Below are 27649 nucleotides of genomic sequence, written 5' to 3'. Positions count from 1 at the left end.
ATCTTGGAATCAAAATAACCTGTGATGGATGAAGCAAGAAGGACATAAAAAGCAGACTAACGCAGGCAAGAAAGGGAGACCTAGTCAAGAGAAGACCACTAGTATCAAACATAGGCCTTACTTTGAGGAAAAAATTTTGTAGACTGTATGTTTGGAGCATGGCATTGAATAGTAGTGAATCACAGCCAGTGGGAAAACGGGAGCAGAGGAGAATCACATGGGGCTACAGAAGAATGTAGAAAATTAGGTGTACTGGTAAGATGGGGTGAAGGAGAAGGGGGAGGACATGGCTTGAGACATCAGGGAATGACCTCTCAGGTACTAGAGGGAGCTGCAGATGGTAAAAAATGTAAGGGAAGACAGAGATTGCAGTACATTCAACCAATAATTCAGGACAGAGGGCACAAGTGCTGTTCTGAGGTGAAAAGACTGACACAGTAGAGAAATTCACACTGGGCTGCATCAAACCAATCTGAAGACTGATGACTAAAACATATGTTATTTATTGTCAGGCATACTCCTGCCATTGACCTGATATAGTCATCGTAAACTCAGACGAGTTCAGAGTAATTTTAGTTGTTGCACAGCATTTTGTAATGGATAAAATCATAATTGTACTAAACGGAAAGTTAAGAAAATATCTGCAGTGAAATGTTTGAATAAGTCACTTTTTTCTTTTTTCAGTTGCCACTGTCATTACTTCGGACAGCACAGAATCATCCCATGGTAAGTTAAAACTTGAAGGCTTGAAAAATGGCAATAATGGTAATAATTACAAAAATGTATTAATCATGATGCTGTTACTGATTGACCTCTATTGCTTTTAGTTGGTGGAGCTGAAAAATGGTGAGACCTACAACGGCCACTTAGTTAGCTGTGACAACTGGATGAACATTAATTTAAGAGAAGTTATATGTACATCAAGGGTATGTAAGGACATTATTAATATCTGATTTTAAAAGCTTTTGTGAGAGTGGTGTCTGGTACATGTACTGCTTTACAAGTGCTTTTCTTATCTGTGTTGTTTATATTTGTACAGGGTTTGGTAGTACACATGTAATAGTTCATTTATAATTGCAAGTTTGTTAACTTTTGTAAATGAGAGTATGTGACAATATTTTTGAATATGATTTGTTGTATTCAGACTAGTGGCAGTTAATGCTGCTTCCTAGAGGATTACTTTTGAGATCATAACCACATTTATTGGACAGATTTTTCCTCGTACTCAGGGACACAATTACACCTCCATCTGCAGCTTGGTGTATAGTGTAATTTGCAACCCTTATGTGTGGCACAGGCATTTACAACTACAGTTGAGTTACATAAGTTGACCCCTGACAGTTGCAGTGGGCTGGGTGTGGCAGCTTTGTTGTGGGCCTACCTAAACCAGTATACATCTCCATGGCAACATCTCAATTTTGCCACAGCTCTATAAATGGCAGCTGTTGTGCCAGCAGCCATTAATGCTTCACAGTTGAAAGTTAGCAACAGCTCTGCAAGCTGTTGTGGATCTTCTTACAGAATGTAGCCTGTAGTCATTGGATTGACATAGAGAGAAAGAGAGAGAGAGAGAGAGAGAGAGAGAGAGAGAGAGAGAGAGAGACAGACTGCAAATGCCTATGTTTGAAATACCTCCAGCATTAGCTGCTTCAAAACATAGCAAAAATCAATCTGTTGTGCTATGGGAGGCTAAAAAAGAGCTGCCTATTTTGGTACCTATTTTATCATACTTGGTCACTTTCCATATTGGGCATCCACAACTGTTGAGATCAGTTTTGTTAGGCCACAACTCTAATTGTATACAAATATTTGCTGTCACATCTGCTTTTGGCTCCTAGCCATTATCAAGCACTGATCTATAAGCTATCACAAGAGGAGTCGTGTTGTAACTTATCATCTAATCAAATATTTTGTTAACCATTTAGCAATGGGAGAAGTGCTAGTAAAACACAAAATGCCTTCCAGAGTGACAATGGAAGCACACTGTATATATCAGGATCTGGTAATGAGCAGTATGTTCTCTTTAATGAATGTTTGAAGACACATTGTCTTCACAACATATTAACAGTTCAGACATTTTAACTGTCTCTGGTTGACTTGATTTTTGTCTGTGGCTTAGATAAAATGCAAGTAATTGTGTCCACCACATGTGAAATGCGATAGTACTACCCTTTCTGCACTGCAAGTCTAACCTCAAAGTCCAGCAAATAGTGGCTGGGTGTGGGTCTGGTGAACTAGGACTATTTCCAAGACTTGGGCTGGTAAGTACTATTAGTCATTTGCTGCCATAAACTCTGGGCATGTTGTGGTGACAACAATATGGTGTGATGGGAATATAGTGCATTTAAGAGAGAAATGATATTGGTATAATTAACCACGTCATTTGAATGATTAAAGTGTCAGAAACCTCATATGTCATGTCTGCCATGAATGGCTGTTGAAGCAAAATACTCGCTGGCAGGCACAACCCACTCCTTGAAGAATACCCAGACAAGTTAGGCCCTGTCTGGATGGACATTTACTTCTGTGGCTCCTGCTGTTAAAACTCTGGATGGAGTGGGTAAACCATCTGAGAGCACCAGTATACAGGCAACAGTGAGAACTTGGATGAAAAGATGTCTTAAGAAAACAACAAAATTGTAGGATTTTTGGTAAAGAGTATAACAAGGCACAAATTTTGCAAAAATACTCATTTATAGGAATTAAGAGAGATGAGTCCTTTTTAAAGATAGCACTGTTCTCTATTTACAAAGTTTTAAAATATAATACTTGATGTTGGAAAGTCAAAAAATGTAACAGCACTGTTCTTGTTTAGACAGCTACATCCAAACAGTTGTTTAAGCTTCTGGTGTCCAAAAAATTAGGTGACTACCATATTGAAACTGAAATTCTTATGCCGAACACCCTTAACTGCAGCGGTGTATAATAACCTTCCACAGTATAATGGAAATTAATACCAAGAAATAACAGAAAGACTGGGCAAATGTCTCAGATATAAAGAAGACAATGAAGAAAGTAAATGGGCCACATATTTTAGCATTAACCTTCCCCATATTGCTGGGGCATACTGCAGCTTGGTTTATCCGCATCAAAGTTATGCTTGACAAGGTGGTTTGAATGCCAAAATGTTGGAAATAACACTCAAGGTTGAAAGAGTGTATGGTAGTTGCAGATGAAATGTACATGAAGCAGATTGATCATGTACCTCTCCACCGAAATGTGTAAACTGTTCAGATGAACATCCTATGAAACAGGGGTTGCTGTATTTGTGCCAAGGAGAGAAAAAAATCAGAAACTGAAGATGAGGAGAGTCAACTATGGCGAGGTTTACAGAGCCCTAAAGGGCCATGCAACCTCCAACATTTCCCACACCCTTTGCAGCAGTTCATAGAAAACATGACATCAAAAGAAACGCTGTACACCGATTCAGGCATCTGAGTCAAGGCTGAGTACATGTGCTAGCAGATACAACCACCAGAGACTCCAAAGCCAATGGGTATTCCAAATCGAAACATTCAACCTCAAGAATCTAGAAAGGCATCATTGTGTGTGCAGCACACACAAACACCATCACCTCCATGTATAGAGAAACATCCTGCTACAAGCTGACCGAAGTCAAAGAAACAAACTGTATTGTCAAGCACTGACATTGTGGAGTGGTCTAATCTATGTTATGGAGATGGAGGACCAAAAAGTCTAATTACATTGTCCCTTATCTGCAGTGCACCACTATGGCAAAGAAAAATATGTAAATAAAAGCATTACAGGTTGGCGCCTCTCATAATTAAGAGAAATGTGAACAGATTCAGTCTGGGATTCCGTGGAAGAATCTTACAGGAACGTATTTCATGCACTAAAGAATTGACTTACAAAACACTTGTTTGACACATTGATTAGTCTGGGACCTTTACCAAGTAGCATTGATAAGAGAGGAAGAGAAGGTCCAGCTAAGAATGGCACATTTAATTACGGGTTCTTGTAGTAAATGCAAGAGTGTTACAGAGAAGCTCAACAAACTCCAGTGGCAGTTTCTACAAGAAGTGCTATGTGTCGCAGATAAGGTTTCTATAGAAATTGAGAGCATGCATTCAAAGAATTAGGCAGAATGTTACTTCTTCCCATATTTTTTGCAGAATGACCCTGATGGAAATAAATGGAAATGTTGTGTGGCTAGGGCCTCCCGTCGGGTAGACCGTTCGCCTGGTGCAGGTCTTTCGATTGGACGCCACTTCGGCGACCTGCGTGTCGATGGGGATGAAATGATGATAATTAGGACAACACAACACCCAGTCCCTGAGCGGAGAAAATTTCCGACCCAGCCGGGAATCGAACCCGGGTCCTTAGGATTGACAGTCTGTCACGCTGACCACTCAGCTACCGGGGCGGACACCCTGATAAAAAGATACAAAGCATTAGAACTTACACAGAAGTCCATTGACAGTCATTCTCCCCATGCATCATTAGCAAATGGAACAGAGGATGTGGACAATTATAGTGGTATCAGAGGTATCCCTACCACATATTGTAAAAGTGGCCTGTGGAATGTAGATGTAGAACTCACAAGCAGCAGCTCCAGCTCCTTGTACCGAAAAAAGAATGTAGAAACACTTTAAAAGTATGTGCAGGAGAGGCACTACAAAACTTCCAATGCCTAGTGGTAGAAGCTCTCTCTCCCCAAGAAAGTTGAGATTAGTAACAACAGGGCTAAGTGTGGGGTAGCGTCATTCATTAATAACTTATAGCAACACCTCGTTTATTCCCACTGTTGTCAAATCTGTAAAGAATTGAATTTGCTATCTGCTCCTTTCTTCCTGAGGAACCACCTTTCATGGCCTGATTGTATTATGACAGATCCTACAATTTGTTTCCTTCCCAGTCACTGCAAGCTTGCAGACAGTAGCTGTTGTCATTGTTGAAAATTAGCACATGTGCTGGGTACTTACTGCCTCACAATCCATATGTTAAAGATGGTCTGTTAGACCTAGGTAAACAAGTTTCAGCCATTCCTGTTTGTTGAGGAATTTAATGTTTGCTGTGTGCTTTGAGGTTCCAACAACAGCTGCTGCAGTACTTGAGTTCTTGAGAGTTGTGTTATGAGAGAGCATATGTCTTATGAACAGAACTTAAGTGATGCATTTCAGCTGAGCCACAGATTCATTCTTGACCATTAGCCTTTCCTTCTGTTCACTTGCCCTCTCAGTAGCCACTGACCTTTTGCAATTGTTCACCTACCCTCACAGATGTTGTGGAATGGGAAGTGGACATTGATCTTCACACAGACGACCACTTCCTTATCTACACACACTTTTGAGACAAGCAACCCAGACATGAGGCTACTGAAGTGGGTACTCTGCAGAATAAACTACATATTTCATGGCCTGTTTACTAGGTTTGGACATGGCAGCCCCCAGGACTGTGTGGGTCATATTCAGTGTGATCTGCCAAGCTGCTGAGACATCCACACTAAAACCACTCAAAGCACACTAAGAACCAGCCTTTTCTCTCAGGAAATGAGCGTTGCAGTGCAATCAAACTCAGGCATGAGGCACTGCAGATTCGAAGATCATGCTGTCAGGACAGAATGTAACAGACTGCTGTTTGTGAGCCCAGGCACGAGGCACTGCAAATTTGAAGATCAAATTGTCAGGATAGAACCTAGCAGACTGTCATTTGTGAGTCCAAAAGCATGTCAGACAATTAAAGAGAGCAAAAAAAGTTCATGGATGAATTCCATTAGTTGTTCCAAATCAGCCACAAGTCAAAAGGCGGATTTCTGGTAAAGGCTGATAGACGCTTGTGTCTTCCGTAGTGGTCATTTTAACTTCACTATTTTATGTGGCATAAGTAGTGACTAATTACTCTCATAACATAACGTTGTGGCAGCAAGACACCACATTCCTAGTCAGGAAGGAAACACTGTAGAGGACACACTTGGACCTAATTTCAGCCAATTGGTATTAAAGTTTTAACGATCAAACATTTGCTCAAACAGCTGTGACAATTGTAGATGAGCTGATCAACAGATGTAATAAGATATAGAAATCAGTCAGTAGTCATGTTTATTGGCCAGTTGAAAAATAGAGTTAAGTCTTGATGGCTCCAAGGTTGCATGCAGGACTATTTTTCTGAAGGTCAGGGGGGTTAATTCCTGCTAATCTGAAGTGTCCCCCCCCCCCCCCCCACCACCCTCTTGTCGTCGTCGTCGTCGTCGTCGTCGTCGTCATCATCATCATCATCATCTCTCCCCACCCTTGTTTGGTGTCCACATTAAACCGTAGCTCCCCATATATCTGGACAGGTAAGCCTGATGAAAGGTCAAAGAAAGCAGTGGTACACTACCTCCAAAAGGACTGTGCCCAGTAAATAACTGTTGTGGCCAAACCAACTTTCAGGTAGAGGACAACTCTGAACTTATGGACTATTGAAACTTTTGAGAAAACTGCTAAATCCATGACCGGTGATCTGTAACATGTTTCCAGTAGGTTGAGAAAACTTCCGAAAGTCTGATATGACACTATAGCCTTCTACAGTTTGTGTTCTAACTGACCTCGTCCCTAAACAACCTATGCTGGGTAGCTGTGAATTATGAGCTGCCAAATGATATATTGTCTATAATGTTAGTTATTTAGTTAGTTGTGTAGACAGTTATTAAGTACATAGCCAAAAAAATTTTCACTCTGTAGCAGTGTGTGCATTAAATTGAAATTTCTTGGCAGACTAAAACTGTGTGCAGGACGGTGACTCGAATCTATGACCTTTTCCTTTTGTGAGCAAGTGCTCTACCGACTGATACATCAAAGCATGAGTCACAACCCACCCAACACTTTCTGCAAGCAATCTTCTAGTCTGTGCCTAAGCAATTTCTCCGGATTATCCTTCATTCCTTCTTTCCGTAAGTTCTAATCCTGCAAGGTATGCAGGACATTCTGTGAAGTTTTGAAGATAGGATATTAGATACTGGAATAAGTGAAGCTGCATGCTTGGATTGAGAGAGTTGTGCTTGGATAGCTCAGTAGGGAGAGCAAAAGTCCCAGGTTTGAGTAATAGTCTGGCACACAAATTTAATGTCAGGAAGTGTTATAACATTGTTTTGAAACCATGCTGCCTGAATATTCCACTTGCTGCTTCCCTGATGTTCTGGGTCACTGTGGTGGATGGTGTTCTATGCTAAAGAGTTTTAATTGCTGAGAATTATATTGTTCTTTTTTCATTTACTTTTGGAAATTTCCTTGACTCATTTTCTTCCATCTTTACATCAAGAAACCCAAAATAAAGAATACTGCATATCTATGATGTATGATCAGCATCAGTGGTTGAAACACGGTTAATATGTCGATAGTTAATTTAAGTGTTGCCATGCATGTCTCATTTAGTTTAGGTCAACACTTTTCTGAACATTGACTAAAACTGATCTGTTGTCGGCACTGTTTATGCAGTTGGCCCTATATGTTACCTGATTGTCAGATTTAGTCAGTGATCATCATCATCGTGCTCATTCAAAGCTTTCATTATATTTATTGTAATAATGTTCTTATAGTTTCACTTTATTCGAACTATTTACAGGATGGTGACAAGTTCTGGAGAATGCCAGAATGCTATATCAGAGGCAGCACAATTAAATACTTGCGAATTCCAGATGAAGTAATTGACATGGTTAAGGAAGATACATTAGTGAAAGGTCGTGGCCGTGGAGAAATGAAAGGCAGAGGAGGCCAGGCTCAGAGAGGACGTGGCAGTGGAAGAGGTAAAGTACAATTTTCAACCATGTGAACATCCTGTATGTATGAGAGCAAATAATCCCTCTCCCCACCCACGATTTCTTTAAAGGCTCAAATTTTCATGTATAAAATAGCTTCAAAGTCTCATAACTTTACAAATGAATTCATGCATTAAATATTTGGCATTAAGCATGTAAAACCTTTATGGTTGAAGACACAAAACCCTAATTGTGTTGGTCCCATTAGTTTTGGATTATCCATTCATAAACTAATGAGAAAGTCAAAACCAAAAGTTTAATTCTATGCTTCAAGTTGTTTGGAAGTCACCATTGCTCTCATTACCAAACAGTGCATGAGTATAGTGTGGATAATATGCTCTCCGTTTTAAGAAAAACTAGTTTTTCACACATCTCAATATTTATGTGCATAATATCTCCTGAACTACACTCCTGGAAATTGAAATAAGAACACCGTGAATTCATTGTCCCAGGAAGGGGAAACTTTGACACATTCCTGGGGTCAGATACATCACATGATCACACTGACAGAACCACACGCACATAGACACAGGCAACAGAGCATGCACAATGTCGGCACTAGTACAGTGTATATCCACCTTTCGCAGCAATGCAGGCTGCTATTCTCCCATGGAGACGATCGTAGAGATGCTGGATGTAGTCCTGTGGAACGGCTTGCCATGCCATTTCCGCCTGGCGCCTCAGTTGGACCAGCGTTCGTGCTGGACGTGCAGACCGCGTGAGACGACGCTTCATCCAGTCCCAAACATGCTCAATGGGGGACAGATCCGGAGATCTTGCTGGCCAGGGTAGTTGCCTTACACCTTCTAGAGCATGTTGGGTGGCACGGGATACATGCGGACGTGCATTGTCCTGTTGGAACAGCAAGTTCCCTTGCCGGTCTAGGAATGGTAGAACGATGGGTTCGATGACGGTTTGGATGTACCGTGCACTATTCAGTGTCCCCTCGACGATCACCAGTGGTGTACGGCCAGTGTAGGAGATCGCTCCCCACACCATGATGCCGGGTGTTGGCCCTGTGTGCCTCGGTCGTATGCAGTCCTGATTGTGGCGCTCACCTGCACGGCGCCAAACACGCATACGACCATCATTGGCACCAAGGCAGAAGCGACTCTCATCGCTGAAGACGACACGTCTCCATTCGTCCCTCCATTCACGCCTGTCGCGACACCACTGGAGGCGGGCTGCACGATGTTGGGGCGTGAGCGGAAGACGGCCTAACGGTGTGCGGGACCGTAGCCCAGCTTCATGGAGACTGTTGCGAATGGTCCTCGCCGATACCCCAGGAGCAACAGTGTCCCTAATTTGCTGGGAAGTGGCGGTGCGGTCCCCTACGGCACTGCGTAGGATCCTACGGTCTTGGCGTGCATCCGTGCGTCGCTGCGGTCCGGTCCCAGGTCGACGGGCACGTGCACCTTCCGCCGACCACTGGCGACAACATCGATGTACTGTGGAGACCTCACGCCCCACGTGTTGAGCAATTCGGCGGTACGTCCACCCAGCCTCCCGCATGCCCACTATACGCCCTCGCTCAAAGTCCGTGAACTGCACATACGGTTCACGTCCACGCTGTCGCGGCATGCTACCAGTGTTAAAGACTGCGATGGAGCTCCGTATGCCACGGCAAACTGGCTGACACTGACGGCGGCGGTGCACAAATGCTGCGCAGCTAGCGCCATTCGACGGCCAACACCGCGGTTCCTGGTGTGTCCGCTGTGCCGTGCGTGTGATCATTGCTTGTACAGCCCTCTCGCAGTGTCCGGAGCAAGTATGGTGGGTCTGACACACCGGTGTCAATGTGTTCTTTTTTCCATTTCCAGGAGTGTATATGCTGTACAATGATATAATGTTGCAAGTGCATTCAGTGGTATACACTGAGGTGACAACTCATGGGATGCCTCCTTTTGCCCAGCATAGTGCAACCATCCACAATTGTGAAAGTGTTTCCAGTCAGGATTTTGTGCACAAATTGATGTATCAGTTATGTAACATAAATATTCGTTGGGTTTCATGTTGGGTGATTTGGGTGGCCAAACCATTCACTCAAATTATAGAGAATATTTCTTCAAATCATTCACAAAGAATTGTGGCCTGGTGACATAGCATGTTGTCATCCATAAACATTCTGTCATTGTTTGGGAACATGAAGTCCATGAATGGCTGCAGAAGGTCTCCAAGTAGCCAGGAATAACCATTTCCAGTCAGTGATCAATTCAGTTGAATCTGACGACCCAGTCCATTCCATGTAAATGTAGCCCACACCATTATGAAGCCACCAGCAGCTTGTACAGAGCCTTGACAACTTGGGTTGATGGCTACATAGGATCTGTGCGCCCTACTCAGCTTTTACCAACTGGAGTAAAAACTCATCTGTCCAGGCCACAACTTTCCAGCCATATAGGGCACTTTTGTTAATTGTCTATCACAGCCCATTAATGCAAAACTTTGCTGCACTGTCCTAATAGATAAGTTAATCTTATGTTCCACATTTACTTTAGTGATTATTTCATGAAGTGTTGCTTATCTGTTAGCACTGACAACTCTGTGCAGAGACTGTTGCTCTCAGTTGTTGGAATGAAGGCCATTGGTGGTGGTGTTATCCATAGTTACAAGTAATGCCTGAAATTTGGTATTCTTGGCACACTTTTGACACTGTGTGTCTTGGAATATTGAATTACCTAACAATTTCCGAAATGGAATGTCCCATGAGTGTTCCTTTAACTACCATTCTGCATTCAGAGTCTGTGGCCATAATCACTATTTCACGCGGGTCCCCTCAGTACAAATGACAGCTCCGCCACGGCAATGCCCTTTTATGCCTTGTGTACACGATTCTACTGCCATCTGTATATGTGTGTATCACTATTCCATGAATTGTCTCAGTGTATGTGGATACTGTCTACAAAATGTGTTGTGAATAAAGTTAGTAGTAATTAAGTAATAAATTAAAACTTTGTGCCTGATGCTGCTGTTTTACAGCATGAACAGTGAAAATTTCGTAAGTGATAAACTTCTTTTCTTTCACTATTCCGTGAGGGTGTCAGAGAGAATAACTTTCAGAGAAGTTTAAAATTACATGCCATGTTTGTTGGAAATCACTTAAGTTCTTTTCCTCAAATACTGGATGAATATAGTCTGGGTAATTTGCACGCCATGAGTTATACTGTCTCAAGACATATACTAAGGAAGACTGGAAAGTAGTGCACAGTATTTCTATTACCAAAAAGTTTAATAAGTGACAAAACAAAAAAATGACAAATGAACTTACATCTTGTATCTTCGTTCCCACATAGTCTCCAACATCCTCAGCACATTTTTGCCATCATGGTACCAGTTTCAGTATGCCCTGTGCGTACAAGTCCAGTTGGTTGGAGTATAGCCATCTGCAGACTGCTGACTTCACTTCCACATGTCACAAAATGTTGGCTGACCAGGACTTTCTTCATGGGACCAAACAGTTAACAGTCCAGTGGTGCAAGGTCTGGGCTGTATGGTGGATGTTCACCTGCCACCCAAATTTTTCAATTTTCACACAAACCAGAGTAGCAACATGGAGGCAAGCATTGTCATGAAGTTTGACGCTGTTAGCATTAATGTTGTGGCATTTGTCATAAAGGACACGACGCAGCGAACCAAAGTTTTAACACAGTCTGCAGCCTTCACAGTGGTCTCATGTTCAGTAAAGTCCACCAGTAACATACCATACATTCCCAAAACACTGTCGCAAGCACTTTCCTAGCAGACTGGGTCACTTTGAATGTTTTTTGTGATGGAGAAGCAGCATATTTCTGTTCCATAGAGGCTTGCTAGGCTTCGGGCATGTATTGGTATGTCCACGACTCATCATCAGTGATGATACCTTTAAAAATTCATGCCATTCTGCAGCATAATGCATTAAATGATCCAAGTTTGTCATCATTCGCTGGTCCTTGTGGTTGTCTATCAGGTTCTGAGGCACCCAGCATGAAATTTCAACATGTCATGAACAATATCGTACACTGCACCATAGGAAATGTTGAACTGCCATGATAAAGTTCACAGTTGTTAAAAATTGCTACCTCAATGACTCCAACATTCTGTGGGGTTGCAGCTTAATACTGGCCACCCACTGTGGTGAATCACTAAGGTTCACATTGCCCTCCTGGAAAAATGTACACCACCTGGAGACATTGCTATGATCCATATGGTTGTCCCCACACAAGTCACACATTTCCCTGAGAATTTTACTCTGTTTAATACAATTTGGTCCACAAATATCAAAACACTTCTCTGCTCTTCACAATTTGATGACAGTATCATGCGTGCCATGTTCGTTTTGTAGTCCCAGTTTGTCGCTAGAGCTGCATATGAAAACAAAATACCCTCCATAGTGCAAACTTCAAACTATATTGTCATGAAATTTCAACATCTATCTGCAATTTCAGGAGAGAAAAAAATGATTGTGTGTTACTAACTGAAGTGTGCTTAACTTTTAACATAAATTATACCTCTTAATGATCAGTTTATGACTACATTTAAATTTTTTTAAAATGCAGCCAGCAAAAGCCATTAAATAGGCAACCTGTAACTGGAGCTGTGCACGAAGTTAGCCGTTTAATAATATAGGTGATTGATATGCTGACAGATCTTCTTGTAGAAGCTATTGTAATAACACAAGTACTCAGTCTACTTGATATAATCCTCAACTGCTGTTCAGATGTAAGCACCCAATTTTGTTTCAGTTGGACAGACAACTTTTATATAAAATATCATACCATCATAAATAAAACAGTAGCTCTTATTGGTTAGAAAATGAGATACTGATTCATAAATGATATAGCTGTGAAGCAGTTGCTACAGACACTATTTTGCCACAGTAGGGACATGGGTTATGGAAACCATTCTCTTCTCACATGTAGTGTGTACCAAGAGCCATGGGAACTGTTCTGGTGTTTTTCACACTGAGCACCTTCCTATTGTAAAACTGTAAAGAACAGTAAGCAAACAGTGAAATGAAATGTTTCATCTAATTGAAGTTGAAGTTGCTTCTCTAAGAGGAGGCACGTATAATCCTGTGACAGAAGGGAAATTGCGTCTTGTTTTGTGTTCTCACAAAAATATTCAGAATGCAGCAGAACAGTGGAATTTTCCACCTGATCAATATTCTAACTAATAAAAAGCAAATTTTACAGGAGAACAAAGAAACTTCTTTTATACTTACCTACGTAGGAGTTTTGGATGTGTGGTAGTACAGTCGAGGTGAAATGCCACTACATATTTCTGTGACAGTTATTGCACAATTGCTTAAATAATCCTTTGAAAAAGTACTAATTCAGTTTTCTTGGACTAATGAAATAGCAGTATTGAATTGCTGAAACAGGTTGATTTTTCTATATTAATCATTGCAGAAATAGAAATCAAAATCTGCACAAGTAGCAGCAGAAGACACTGAAAAATTTAACACCATTGCGGCTTAATTACTCTAAACATGTACATCCAGCATTAAATTTTGAGTCTTCGATACATGGATTTTACCACATGGACGTGCAAAACAGCTTTCATTTGGTAGTTGGTGATAGAAATATAGTTCTTCAGCTGGGATATGACACACATGTCAAGTCAGTCTTCCTTTTCGAAGCTTTTCGTTGGAAAAAGGTATCGTACAAGACAGGGAAAACAAATATTAGAGGGTGGCAGAGTTATTTTACCAGTACCTCTCAGTCGTTTTGCAATGCTTTGACAGGCGTAGGGTTGCAGAATGTTAAGACTCTCTCTTCTCCATAGTGTAGTAGGGTCATCGGATGAAACATGTAGAATCTTTTAGCAAGAAATGTCAATGCCGTCTTGTAAAACAGTTTATTCACAACCAGTTTCAGCCATAAGACCATTCACAGTGCTGTATTCACAATACAAAATCAAGAAAAAATAGCGAACATTGAAATACAATTTACACAGAAAATTCTGATTGTAGATTTTAAATATTTACAAAAAATATCTTTTACAAAGGTAACATCACATGACATTCATGTTTTCAAACATGATATGAACAGCATAGAATGACTTGAAAAATGTAAATCCTCATCCTTACAGCATCAGTTCAGACAACAAGTAGCTTACTGATAGTCTAGGTCACAACTGCGACCCAAGCTTGGCCAAAGATCGTATGCTCAAAGACGAACTGAGAATAAAGTGAAGTACAACACACATCATCAAAAAGAAACATACACTCTGTGGAAAAATGAACTATTAATGAAACTAGGATTGTAACTATACATATAAAGTCAAAAGAAGTATAGTAAAAATTTCTTACTGGCAATGTCTTACTCGAATGAAAAGTTTGGAAAATTGTTAGTATTAGTCATAATCTAAAATTTGGTTCTGATTCCACACATGTGCATAGGTCTGTTAAAAGGGAAAATACTGGAACATGTAAATGAAAATCATATTCTATTAAAACATTAATAAATAATAAAAGCAATCACTTACACAGTGTAAAATCTAAATGATATAACAACAAAAATGTTAATGAGTCAGTCTTTCCTTCTCATCCTGTCCAGTAAGTCTCCCCTGACCCGGGGTTGTGGTGACTTTTCCAAACTCTACCCCTTTTCTTACACCTCTCCAGTCCTTTTCCTTCACCCCTCTTCCTTCCTCTTCAGTTCTTCTGCCATGAGAGCGCTTCTGCCATAAGAGTGAACTTCTTTTTCCGAAAGCTTGCCTATGTAATACCTATTCTTTGTGTATGTTCTCCTTCTCCTGCTTCCAGTTACAAAATCTAAATGACAACATACTTGTATTATTATGTCCCAGTGAAGAACAGTTAGACTATACAGAAAGGATCAGGACACTTATGTAACAAAAACAGCTCAAATGTCAAGTCTTAAGTAAAAGGCTAAACAATAAATCTTGTGTACCAAAATAAAACTAGATTCAAATCATACATTGGTATGCTATAAACTAAATTATAACAAGAAAGCTACAAGAAGAGACCAAGAGCATCTGAACATAAATAACAATGTCATTGCTTACTTTATGCCATATGTGAATAAAGTGTCCAACAATACCAGTATATAAAATTACATTCACAGTACATATTCAGGGATCTACCACTAATTAATTCCATTCTCCTAAACTGTCAGTGATCCCAGCATACCACATTTATCAGTCAGGTTAACAGAGCTGAAAAAGTCATATATATAAATCTGATTCGTCAGAAGAAAACAATATTTTATTTCACACATTAAAGTATCATACAAAAAGATTATAAAACTAGGTGTATGGTAATCCAAGGCATAAAGAGAAAAAGATTATCAAAAAGAAACAGCAACATCTGGACATAAACAGTGCAATTATAAATTAATCCACTTGAACAGAAGATACTGATACATAAAACTAAGCCCTATTATCTGATATTGTTGATAATGTGAATAAACTACCATAGAAGTATCAGTATAAAAAAAATTATCTGCAGTTTCTGGCTGTCAGATTTGGCCCCAGAGGGCACACAGCTCTGTTGTGAGTATGTGTATGGCATGCTCTGGTCCCAAAGTTATTTCAGACTTTATTCTTTTCCAGATTACTTTACCTTACCCTTCCTTCTCCCTCCCTGCCCTTATTCCTTTCCCTTTGCCCCTTGTGTTCCCTCTCGTGGTGTTCTTATTAATATCAGCCCGGCTATTCTCTTCTGACTTTGTTTCGTATTGTGATTTTGGTTTGTTTGCTTTTCTTCCTCCTTTTTCAGCTTTTCTTTTTTGGTTCCCCTTAGGGATTTGACGTCCATCTCTAAATTTGACATTTGTTATGTGAGCCAGAACTTCATCCCTAGCATCTGTGGTGGGGGCTCCTCTCCCTATCTTCTTCCTATCCCACTCCCTTTTCCCCTTCCTCTCCCTACCTGCCATAGCCCTTTAGCTTTCTTGCTAGGTCACCTGCTCAGTAGCCAGTCCATGTGGTGAGACCGTTATGTACCCACCTGGCTGAGCCCCCTGACAACACAGGGGTCAAACTGTTGGTACCTGCACTGTGAATGCCTTGTGGAAGCCTAGGAGTGGTTGCCTATCTTTTCTGGCCTTTGGAACTCCCGGCAGTGACCATCATGACAGGCGGCTGTTGCTGTGGCTGTGTGGCGCCAAGCCCCAGATCGGATTGGATGGTACCAGGGCAGACGTTTGGCACATGAAACAGTTAAAACTCTCTGGCCACTCTTCCGCGGCTGTGTCTCTTCCTAGGAATAGTTCTGTCTCAGTTCTGTCACTACCTTCCTGGCTTTTCCTCTTGGCTACTCCCTGGTAGGAGGGCCAAGCCAACCGGCTTGGGGGAGAACCCTTTCCATAGTTCCTGGTCTGTACCAGGACCGACGGGTTGACTTTTTCCACCACCAAATGCACCCCTTTTTCTTAAAAAAAAAAGTTCGGTGAAGTTGAGTCCTACAGTTAGATGAGATTTGGCTCCCTCTTTATAAAGGCAAGTTCTGCCAGCCAGTGATGAATTTGGGGCTAATCTGGGACGACATGGCGTTCATTTCGTCTGGGACGTCCAGAGAGGTCCTACATTGGCACTTTCATCCTGGCCTTTGGGGGGCATACCCTGCCCAAGAAAGTCAAGGTCATGGTATACAGGCGTGACGTCAAACCATTCATTCCACCTCCTGTGCATTGCTTCTGTTGCTTGAAGTTCTGCCACATGTCCTCGTGATGCATTGCCACTCACACCTTTGGTGAATGTGACCACCCTCCTCATGTGGGGAGCCCTCGCACTCCACTGTCTAACTATGCAAACTGCTATGGTCTACATTCTCCCCACTCACTGGAGTGTCCAGTGTACACAAAGGAAAAAAGAATCCCGGAAATGAAGATCCTTGACCTTCTCCACTACTTTGAGGCCCAGAAGAGTTTGACTGACTTCACCCTGTGAATTTATCCTCTAACTGTGCCTCAGTTATGCCTTCCCCTCCTCCTCACCCCAATTGTACTACCCTCCCCCACCCCACCCCAGCAGCTCCCATCCCTTTCCCTCAAGAAGCCATTCCTCCTCCTCCTCCTCCTCCACCTCCTCGGCCAGAGAAGAGATGTTCTCCCTCGGGTCAGACAAGGGACCCACACTCAGAGAGCTCAAAAGCTGCTTGTTATCTGTCCAACCCAGATGTCACTGCCAGCTATTCCCTTACTGATAACACCACACCACCACCTCCCTCCCACAGAAGTAATAGTCCAAGATCAAAGCCTTCCCAGCATCCCGGGGGGGGGGGGGGGGGCAGGGGGGGGGCAGGGGGGGGGGGCATGTGGCTTTGCCCCCTCCTACCCACTCTGAATCGGCGCCAGTTTTTATGGACGTCACCCCTCCTCATCGGTGACTACCACTGACCCAGTGACAGGACTTCCCCTCGGCTTCTTTATGTCTAACCTGGACTCTCGCCACATGCTAATCCAGTGGAATTGCAACGGATATTACAGTCACCTACTGAAATACAACAATTTGTTTCTTCTTATTCTGCATTCTATAGTGCTCTTCAAGAAATGCACATTGATGATGACCTCACTACAATGATTCGTGTTTATCTGCCATTCTGTCGGTACTGTGCCATCTCCAAGATACCTTCTGGATGGGTCTGTACATTGGTTCAAACAAATGTCATTAGTGACTGGTTCCCACATCATACCAACCTAGAAGCAATAGCGTTAAGATTACAAACTACCCCAACAATCACCATTTGCAATGTCTACCTCCTCCAGGTAGGCCCTCTTTCTTATGTTGAACTGCCTATCTTAATACAGCAACTCCGGCCCCCGTATCTCCTCCTCCATGACTTTAATGCAAACCACCCCATCTGGGGGAGTGCCACTTAGACGGGTAGGGGGTCTTCTAATTGACCAACTTATTACAGACTTCGATTTGTGTCTCCGCAATATTTGGTGCCGTATCCACTTCAGTGGCACACTCGTGGCACCTTCTCTGCTGTCGATCTCATGATCTCCTCTCCTGCTGCTCTCGTGGCTTCGCTACATTGTTCACCCCCCCTCCCCACATGATAATCTTTGTGACAGTGACCACTTTCTGGTGATTGTATCATTCCCCCCACTGCTGCCAGGCAAGCAGGCCCCATGTTGGGCATTCTGTAGTGCCAGTCAGCCTTTATATACGTCTACTGTGCACTTAGAGACCTCTCTTGGATTGCATTGTTGCCATCATGCAAGTTGCCTCTGACACTGGTCTTCATGCCACTGGCACTGCTATTCCCCTATCACAGGCCCCCCTTGTCATCGACCGGTACCATAGAGACCAAGAACGTAGCAGTTGCTAGCAAGGACTGCCGACTGCCTACGGGTACTGCAACAATTTAAACAACACCCTTCACAGACCGACCTTATTGTTTTTAAACATCTCCATGCTAAGGCTCGCTACCTTGTTAAACTAACAAGGGAACCTCCCTATCGTACCCCCCCCAGGTTTAGTTATAAGTTGGCACAGGGATAGGCCTTGAAAAACTGAACACAGATCAATCGAGAAAACAGGAAGAAGTTGTGTGGAACTATGAAAAAAAAAGCAAAATATACAAACTGAGTAGTCCATGCGCAAGGTAGGCAACATCAAGGAGAGTATCAGCTTACGAGTGCCATGGTCCCGTGGTTAGTGTGAGCAGCTGCGGAACGAGAGGTCCTTAGTTCAAATCTTCTCTCGAGTGAAAAGTTCAATTTTTTATTTTCAGATAATTATCAAAGTTCAGGCACTCACACATAATCAACTTCGCTCTCCAAAATTCCAGGACATGTTCAGATTTGCTTGGACATATGCAGGATTTGACGGTCTACGCACGGAAACATTTGAAAACGTAAAAAACATATGTTTTGACAGAGCACAGGGAAAACTGTGCGACTGTGAAACTGTTGCATTCATTTGTTGCAGTTTATGTGACAAAGTCTTATGTTTTCATCACTTTTTTGGGAGTGATTATCACATCCACAAGAAAACCTAAATCGGGCAAGGTAGAAGAATCTTTTTACTCATTCGCCAAGTGTGCAAGTTAGGTGGGTCGACAACATATTCCTGTCATGTGACGCACATGCCGTCACCAGTGTTGTAAAGAATATATCAGACGTGTTTTCCTGTGGAGGAATCGGTTGACCTATGACCTTGCGATCAAATGTTTTCGGTTCCTATTGGAGAGGCACGTCCTTTCGTCTACTAGTCGTACGGTTTAGCGGTGCGGTCGCAGAACACAGACACTAAACTTATTACAGTGAACAGATACATCAATAAATGAACGGACAGATCATAACTTTGCGAAAATAAAGAAAGTAAAATTTTCACTCGAGGGAGGACTCGAACCAATGACCTCTCGTTCCGCAGTTGCTCACTCTAACCACGGGACCACGGTGCTCCTCAGCTTAGATTGTCCTTGATGTTGCATATCTCGCACATGGACTACTCAGTTTGTATATTTTGCCTATTTTTTCATAGTTCCACACAACTTCTTCCTGTTTTCTCGATTGATCTGTGTTTAGTTTTTCAAGGCCTATCCACTGTGTCAATTTATAACTAAATCTGAGGGGGGTGCGATGGGGAGGTTCCCTTGTAAGTAAAAAGGAATGCTGGGAGCACTACATTTTCTCCCTGGAGACGTATGCCTCTTCATTGCAGGTTTGCTTCAAGCTCCATAGCCTCTGGGTCATCAGCAACAATCGACTGTCCAGGGTCTTAGCCTGCAGGGTGCTCTTTATAGTGATCCGTTGGTCCTTGCAGAACACCTCACAACACACTTTGCAACAGCATCGGCATCCTCTTCCTATCCTGCTACCTTTCTCTGGCAGAAACGACGAGTTGAAGAAATCCCCTGTGTTTCAACCTCCACCAAGCTGAAGTCTACAATGAACCCTTCACTGAATGGGAATTCTTGAAAGCTCTTTCCTCTTCACATGACATGGCCCCAGGCCCAGATTCCATCCACAACCAGATGATCCAACCCTTGGATGTTACCCAAAGGCAACTCAGGGTCTTCAACCGCATTTGGCTCACAGGTGCCCTCCCCTCTCAGTGGCAAGATGGCATAGTTATCCCTGTCCTTAAGCCCTGGAAGAACCCAACGTCTCTCGAGAAGCTACTGACTAATTAGCATGAGCAACGTACTGTGTAAACTGCTCGAGAGGAAGATTAGCTTCCAATTATGTTAGGTACTCAAATATCGTGCTTTTAGTCCCCATACCAGTGTGGCTTCCGGGAAGTTCGATCTACAACTGACCATTTACTCAGATTGGAAACAGTAGTCTGACAGTCTTTTACTAACCACAACATCTTATTGCAGTCTTCATTGACCTACATAAAGCATACAACATGGCTTGGCGCCATCGCATTTTAGTTACCCTCCATGACTGGGGCTCTAATGCCATTCTGATTTTTATCCGCACATTTTTACCCCACCAGCTCTTCTGTGTTAGAGTTGGCACTTCACTCAGCACCTCTCGGATCCTGGAGAACGATGTCCCACAGTGTTCTGTGTAAGTGTCACACTCTTTATCACCATCAATGGGTTTGTAACATCTGCTGGGCCTCTGGTTACTCTGGCATTGCATGTCGATGATTTTTGCACCTGGTACAGCTCCCACTCTAAGCCATCTGCTGAACACCAGTTCCAAAGCTCCATCTGATGGGTCTCTGCATGGGCCATGGGCTTTTCCCATGGCTTGCAGTTTTGCCCAGACTAGATTATGGTTGTCAAGTTTATGGCTCAATGGCTCCTTCCACTCTGACGTTACTTGACCCTGTTCATCAGTATGGGGTACATCTGGCTACCAGTGCCTTTTGCACTAGTTGTCGACAGTCTCCTCGCAGAAGTAAGGATTCCCCCCTCTACGAATATGACAAAGCCAGCATCCTGGTTTCTTACGCAATCGCCATTCGACGATTCACTAGCCATCCCGTGTACCCTGTCCTCTTGGCAAACGAGGGATGCCTCACTCCTGATACCCACCCTTGGGTGGGATTGCCAGTTGGAATGCATCCCCACCTCCTCTCACTGGGAAGAGCCCTGTTTTCCTCCTGCACCCCTCCTTGGATGTTGCCACAACTGTGGATTAGGGCTGACCTATTCCACGGTCCTAAGGTCTCCATTGCCCCTATGATATTCCGGCATCTTGTATGTTCCATCCTTGAAGATTTCCATAGTGCTATCATTTCCTATGCTGATTGTTCTGAAATGACATAAGGTGGGATACGCTTTTATGTCTCCTACTGGTATGGAACACCATGTACTGCCGGGATCACGTACTGTGTTCACAGCAGAGCTGCTAGCCATTAACAGGGCCCTCCATTTTGTTACTTAGGCCTCCCCCCACAATATTTGAATATGTACTGACTCAATGAGCAACCTGCAGGTTATGGACCGATGCTTCTATCATCACCCTTTGGTCTCTTCTATCAATGACCTCCTTTTTGCCCTTGGCCATGTCGCCTGCTCAGTTGTCTTTATCTGGCTCCTAAGTTATGTCTGCACCCCAGGGAATGAACTGGCTGACTGTTTGGCTTGAGAGGTAGATACGTACGCCCCATTCCTTTTCGTGATTCCAGGTGCAGATATGTGGCTGTACGTCAGATCTCTCTTTGCCCAAAAGTGGAATGACATTTTGTGCACTACCGCTCTTAGTAATAAACTTCGCACAATCAAGGAGATTACTGTACTTTGGCGCTCTTCCTTCCACTCCTCTCTGAAGGAGTCTATGCTGTGTACACACCAGTAATATTAGGATCACCCATTGTTTTCTTTTGCTTAATGGGCCACCCCCCACTATGTGGTTGTGGAGCCAGACTGACAGTATCCCATATGTTGGTGGAATGTCCTCTTCTTTTGGCCCTTCCTTGTCTTTAATATTGGCAGATGATTCACAGGTGATTGAACTGGTCCTCAGTTTTCCTATATGAAAGTGGCTTTTATTTTCAGTTATAAGGTTTTGCTTTACTCCTGGAGCAGGGGCAGTGTAGCTCTCATTGGGGCCTCTCTTGATGTTTTCTTGGTTAGGAACACATGATCACTCCCCGTGCAAAGACCGCTCTTGTATCCCTGTGTTTTTCCGCTTTTTAGATTTGGCTTACCCTTTTATACCTCCTCCTATGTGTGTTTTTAGCTTCCTTGATTTATAGTTGGACCCCTCTAGCCGGATCCACACACTTTCAGTGGACACCTCTATCTTACGCATGTAATTTTTCAATCACAGGATTGATGACCTCACTGTTTAGTCTTATAACCACCCTCCCTCAATGTGTCTACATGATTCCAGTATTACCCCGTATTGACATTGGAATGATGTACTTGTATGTTGATCAGTGGTAATATAAAAGGTTAAATATGAAGTCCTGAATAGGGTATCACCTATCACATCCTGTTTTACTGTGTTGATTTGTGTAAGGACAAAACATTAGGGAACAGCAACCAAAATGGAGAGGGGTGGGGATGTAAGTGGGATTGAAGACATTTTTATTTTAGGCTGTAGCCACACTTCTGCAGGTCACTAATATACCGTATTTACTCAAATTTAAGCCGCACTTTTTTCTGGTTTTTGTAGTCCAAAAAACCGCCTGTGGCTTAGAATCGAGTGCGGAGTAAACGGAAGTTCTGAAAAATGTTGGTAGGTGCCGCCACAACTAACTTCTGCCGTCAAATATATGTAGTGCCACACAGGCATGCTTTGCAGGCGCAAAGATAAATACTGACGCCAAAACCTCTGCGTCAGTAAATAAATTAAAAGAAAAGGTAGAAGAATGTAAACATTATGCCATGTATTCTTTCGTGTCTGCCTAATAAACTACGAAACTAGTGTGAGACAACAGCAAACGCGGAAGAATATACATATCATGTCATGTTTATATTCGTATTATTCTTATGCTGTATAGTGATACAGTCAGAAATGAAGCATGGCAACTGACTAGATTTTTAAATCTAAGATGACTCTAATTTCTGTGCAGAATCCAATGTACTAAAGAGGCGTCTGCAAAGATTTTCAAACGGAGAAAAATTTTTGCCAAGCTCTCGTTCAGAACATATTCTATAATATGCAGTATATTATTTGGTTCTTGTTGATAATTATCAAAGAAAGCAGCAGTGTAAGTAACAACAAATAGCAGTCTCTTTGCCATTGTTTCGCTTATGAGACAATTCCTCTCTTTTTTTTATTGTAAGTGGCGGTAGCGCGCACAAAAGCTAGCCATGCCGCGAGCGGCAACAGGTCGTAAACACTAATTATCAGAACACGACAAACAATGCATGACACAGTATTGTAATGCATTTTCAGCTTAGAGTGACGTAAACACCTATAACAAAGAGAACGGCACTCATCAGATCAAAGCAAAATAAGCAATCGATTCAAACCAGACGAAGCGCATGAAAACGGAATGGTACCGGTATAAATACAGACGGAGCACCTGACACATAGCAATGGCTACTTGGTAAGCTTAAATGTTAAGTTTACGACTCGAACCAAATTACAGTAGCTGTATTTTCATCCATTCGACCTAAATTGTGTCTCTTGTTACAATGGACCAACTTCGTTTCGATTTTGAGGTGCGGTCTAAAACTTTTCTCTCCCCTTGAATTTAGAGTCTCAAATTTCAGGTGCGGCTAAGATTCGTCAAATTTTTTTTTCCTTGCTTTCGAGTCCCAATTTTCAGGTGCGGCTTAGATTCGAGTAAATACGATACTTTTGATTACATGTGAAAGTTATTCAAATCATGTTTGTTATTCAAATAATGTTTAAGTCAGTCTGTTCGTAAAGAACTCTATCTGGGTGTGAAATAAGTTTGTGAAAATTTCAATCTCTTCTAGCAAATTCATGTTAATACTTTTATGAACTTTCTGTAATAGTTCCATTAGATCTGAGATGAGATGTTGCCTAGTGTAAGATTATGTGCTTTCAACTTGGTGAATAAAGCATATGTATTGCTGTGATATGCATGTCATTTGAACCCTATTCTTAGTTTCGTACCTGTCTGACTGATATTAATTTTGTCACATTGCTGACAACTGATTCTGTAAACTCCAGATTGGTCATTTATAAACTCCTGACCAATGTCATGTTTTTTCCTCAACCTGCTATCAGTCTGAAATGATAAAAATGTTACTTCTCTTGAAAAACTGTTTAACATTCTCAGAAACATTCCCACAATAAGGCAGAACTGCATATTTGTAATTTTTTCTTAAAAGTACTTTCATAAGTACTTGATTCTCCTTCTCAATGGCTCCTCAATTGGTACATAAGTATATAAATTCACTACATCAAAAGAGCATAAAGCAGTGTTATCACTCACATGGATCTCATTCAAAAATCTGACCAATTCAGCACTGTTCTTGATTATATATTTCTCACAGAAGATGTAATTATTATTAATGGTGCAGTTAAGCTTTTGACTAAAGTAACCTTAGCTGTTGATGTAATTGACAATCAGGCTAAATGGTATGCCACTTTTGTGTATCTTATGTTGGTTTAAACCTAGATGATTTTGAGTTCATAATAAGTGTATTATTTTTTAAATTCATTTAATACATATTGAATATTACTTTTTTGTCGGGGATTTTTAGAAAGAGTGTATGGGGGTCATTCTATAATATAGTAATGTTATTTGATTCAAAAAAATAGTTTCCTTTTACTAATGTAATCATTGATTTATAAAACAACTAATAATTACCTTTATCTGCTCTGGCTATCAAGTTTTGTCGTCCTAACAACCTCCTCCTTAACATTTTGTGATATTCAAGTTTATTAACTTTGTTTCTCTTATTTTCTTGTACATGTAAAATCCAGGATGGAATGAAACAATATTATGAAAAGGAAAGTTGCTACTCACCATATAGTGGAGATGCTGAGTCGCAGATAGGCACAAATAAAGCTTTCAGCCTGTAAGGCCTTCATCAAACACACACACACACACACACACACACACACTGTGTGTGTGTGTGTGTGTGGTCTACTTTTGACAAAAGCATTGTGCTGGAAGCTTTATTTGTGACAGTCTTTTGTTGTGCCAATCTGCGACTCAGCATCTCCGCTGTATGGTGAGAAGCAACTTTCCTTTTCATAATATTGTTTCTTGTACATGTTGTTTAATAAATTTAGCTATCTTACAGGACATGTAATTTTCCTGTGCTAATGAACACTCAGCTTTCAAAGATTAATATTTTTGTACTTGCAACTGGTCTTTTAAAATTGTTATCATTAACTGAAGGATGGAAGTTGTATTTTACCCCATTTTCTAACACTTTGAGCTCTTCATTTGAGAATGCAATGTTTGGTAGATTTACTACTCTGTCATAAAATTGGAATTCTGCTGCAGGATTATTAGTATTTGAACACTTTCTTATGTCTGTCACTAAAAGATTGTCTTTTCAAATCAATATAATAGTCAGCTGTTTCACACATTGACCAGAGGTATGCCCAATTTAGTATTTTGTCCCGTAACAAGTGGGACACACACTTTCACCTTTTTAGTAAGAGTGAGCTCCTTATATTTCACTTTCAACTCTTCTTACAAACATATTTTTTCAGAACACTTTCATTTTCTAAGAAACATAATCTCGTACCTTTATTTTTACGTGGCAAAGATGGGTACAATATTTGTCAATAGGCATTTTTTGATGAATGTAATTGCAGCCCTACATTCATTAGTTTCCTTTTTGGTTACTGTTCCCTGATGATTTATCCTCGCACTAATCAGTAGAGTGAAATAGAATGTGATAAGTGACAATCTTTCAAGATTTCATATCTATGTTTTTATATTACCATCAATTAATATAATAGTCAGTATGGATGTAATACTGGAATTGTGTAGGCTCATTGTCTAAATGGCATGTGGTGCGTGCTGTAGTACAGCCACAGCTTACATGGAGGGTCCTGTTATAGTAATCGTCATTTAGATTTTACACTACATGAGTGATTGCTTGTAGTATTTGACAAGGTTTAAATACAATATGATATGATGTTGGCTTACATGCCCAACTATTTTTCCTTTTAATAGACCTATGCATAGGTATGGAATTGGAACCAAATTTTAGATTACTACTAATACTAACAATTTTGCAGACATTTTACTTCAGTAAGACATTATTAGTAGTCTACTTCTTGTTGTTTGAGCCAGTGCTGCAATGCTTAGCACTTATATTTCTTTCTGTTAAACCTTTTTTAATTCTTTCGGCGTTATCAGCACTAACCATCTACATGAAGAGTTTGCCACAATATGAATGTGCATACATTTGACACACTAGATTTTAATTTAAAATCACTTCTAAAAATATCTCTGTACATATTTTCACTGATATTTAGTTCCGGGCACTACTCCAGGAAAAAAGACTTAACATTTTGTGCACTCTCAGATCTGAACTTAAATAGCAACTGATTCCTTCAAAAGTAGTGGCTTTCTAACTTAGCAAGATGATTCAACATGTGCCAGTACATCTGCTGATGCTTCTCGAAATCAGTTTCGAGCAAAATCGAAAAACCATTACTGTGCTAAAGGGAAGTTTTCAGACTTTCTGCCCCAGTCAAAAGGACATAAAGATGTTAACTACTACATAAATAATGAAAAATCTTCAGCAGGTTGAAAAGTTGTTTTTAGAAATAACTTGAATGTGTGCCTCATTAAACGTGATTTCTATGCGCATGAGAAGTGAAAAAGTAAACTTTAACATGTTGGAAAGGTTCATCCTGTATTTTGTGTGCTCAGCCATCCATATATAGAAAGAATTTCCAGTGAGGCTGTGTATCATTTGAATAAGACCATAGAGTGATGAATAAAGTGCCTTCTTCAAATATTACATAGCCTCAACAGAATCAAGTCTCCTTCAAATCAATGTTTTGTAGCTATGGACCCAAACACAAGGGAAAAAATCCATCACCATGCTGTTAGCATATTATTCAAACCTTGAACCCCCAACCACTAACAGTACCTTTAAAGCTAACTACACATAGTGTATGTGAAAGGTTGTGATTAAGCTTGTTTCTCATCTGTTTCATAGGCACATTTGGAGGACGTGGTGGGAGACCAGGACAGCTAGGTCGAGGAGGCAGAAATCCCAAGCAAGTGAAGAAGTGAATGGGCATGTGACTCACTGACATTTCTGCAATGAGTGCTGTTTTAAAAAGAACTGTTATTTTTGTACTGGAACCACTGTGATCTAAATGTTCTGCAGATGCTTTAAGTGAATTGTAAACAAATTAGAGGTTAATGATGTACTTCATTATCATTATTATTGTTATGTGCTGTGTAAAATGTGTCGGACAGATTCCTTGAGTTTTATGCCCTGAGAGGAGAGAAAGATTTGTTATTATCCTTTTTTTACTAGTCAGAATGGACATACAAAATAAATTTATGAACTACATACTGTGGATATTTGCAGTGTAAGACTATTAATGCCTTCAGTTTCTAATAAAATGACTAAACAATTTGCAGTAGCAGTTTTCTGGGGTGTGTTGTGATTTCCCTAGCAGTCGGCACTTGTAAAATCTTGAGTGCAGGTTTTCTGATTTTTACTTCACAATGTAGTGTATTATTTCCAAGGAGTGACTGCTTGAAGTCAGTCATCTGCTCTTGTAGGAGAGCTGCTAGATAACATTACCTGCTTTCACAAGGCATCATGTGACTTGAGGAACGTATTAAAAGTGTGATCAGTTCCTGCACTTTCATTGTTGCAATGTTGTTCTGTTGTTGTCTTGATTGCAAAAGTGTGTCATGAAATGGAGGATGGTTTGACCGAAAAGAAATTGGGACTACTCGAAGAATCTAAATCAGCAATTGACAATTACAGTTTTAAAATTGACGACAGTATTTTTTGAAACAAACTGTAAATATATCAGCCAGTTGCATTCACGGTAGTTTTACTGACTCTTGTATTTTGAAGATAACTAATGACCTGAAAATGAAAATGAGATATCGGATAAA

At 41.2% G+C, this 27649-nt stretch overlaps 1 protein-coding gene across 2 annotated transcripts in view; it reads left to right on the top strand.

The window, feature by feature from the left end:
* LOC126234585 (U6 snRNA-associated Sm-like protein LSm4) overlaps window positions 1–27157 on the top strand; it is a 54110-nt gene extending 26953 nt beyond the window's left edge. For both annotated transcript variants that reach the window (XM_049943298.1, XM_049943297.1), the window contains exons 2-5: window positions 685–726; window positions 828–926; window positions 7564–7744; window positions 26727–27157. In XM_049943298.1, coding sequence (XP_049799255.1) covers window positions 724–726; window positions 828–926; window positions 7564–7744; window positions 26727–26803 — 360 coding nt within the window. In that variant the 5' untranslated portion in view covers window positions 685–723 and the 3' untranslated portion in view covers window positions 26804–27157. The remainder of the gene's footprint in view (window positions 1–684; window positions 727–827; window positions 927–7563; window positions 7745–26726) is intronic.
* The last annotated feature ends 492 nt before the right edge of the window (window positions 27158–27649 follow it).

Source organism: Schistocerca nitens, chromosome 2, assembly GCF_023898315.1.
Source record: "Schistocerca nitens isolate TAMUIC-IGC-003100 chromosome 2, iqSchNite1.1, whole genome shotgun sequence".
NCBI lineage: Eukaryota > Metazoa > Arthropoda > Insecta > Orthoptera > Acrididae > Schistocerca > Schistocerca nitens.
The sequence above is the reverse complement of the archived record's forward strand: the minus strand, read 5'-3'. Positions and strand labels throughout refer to the sequence as shown.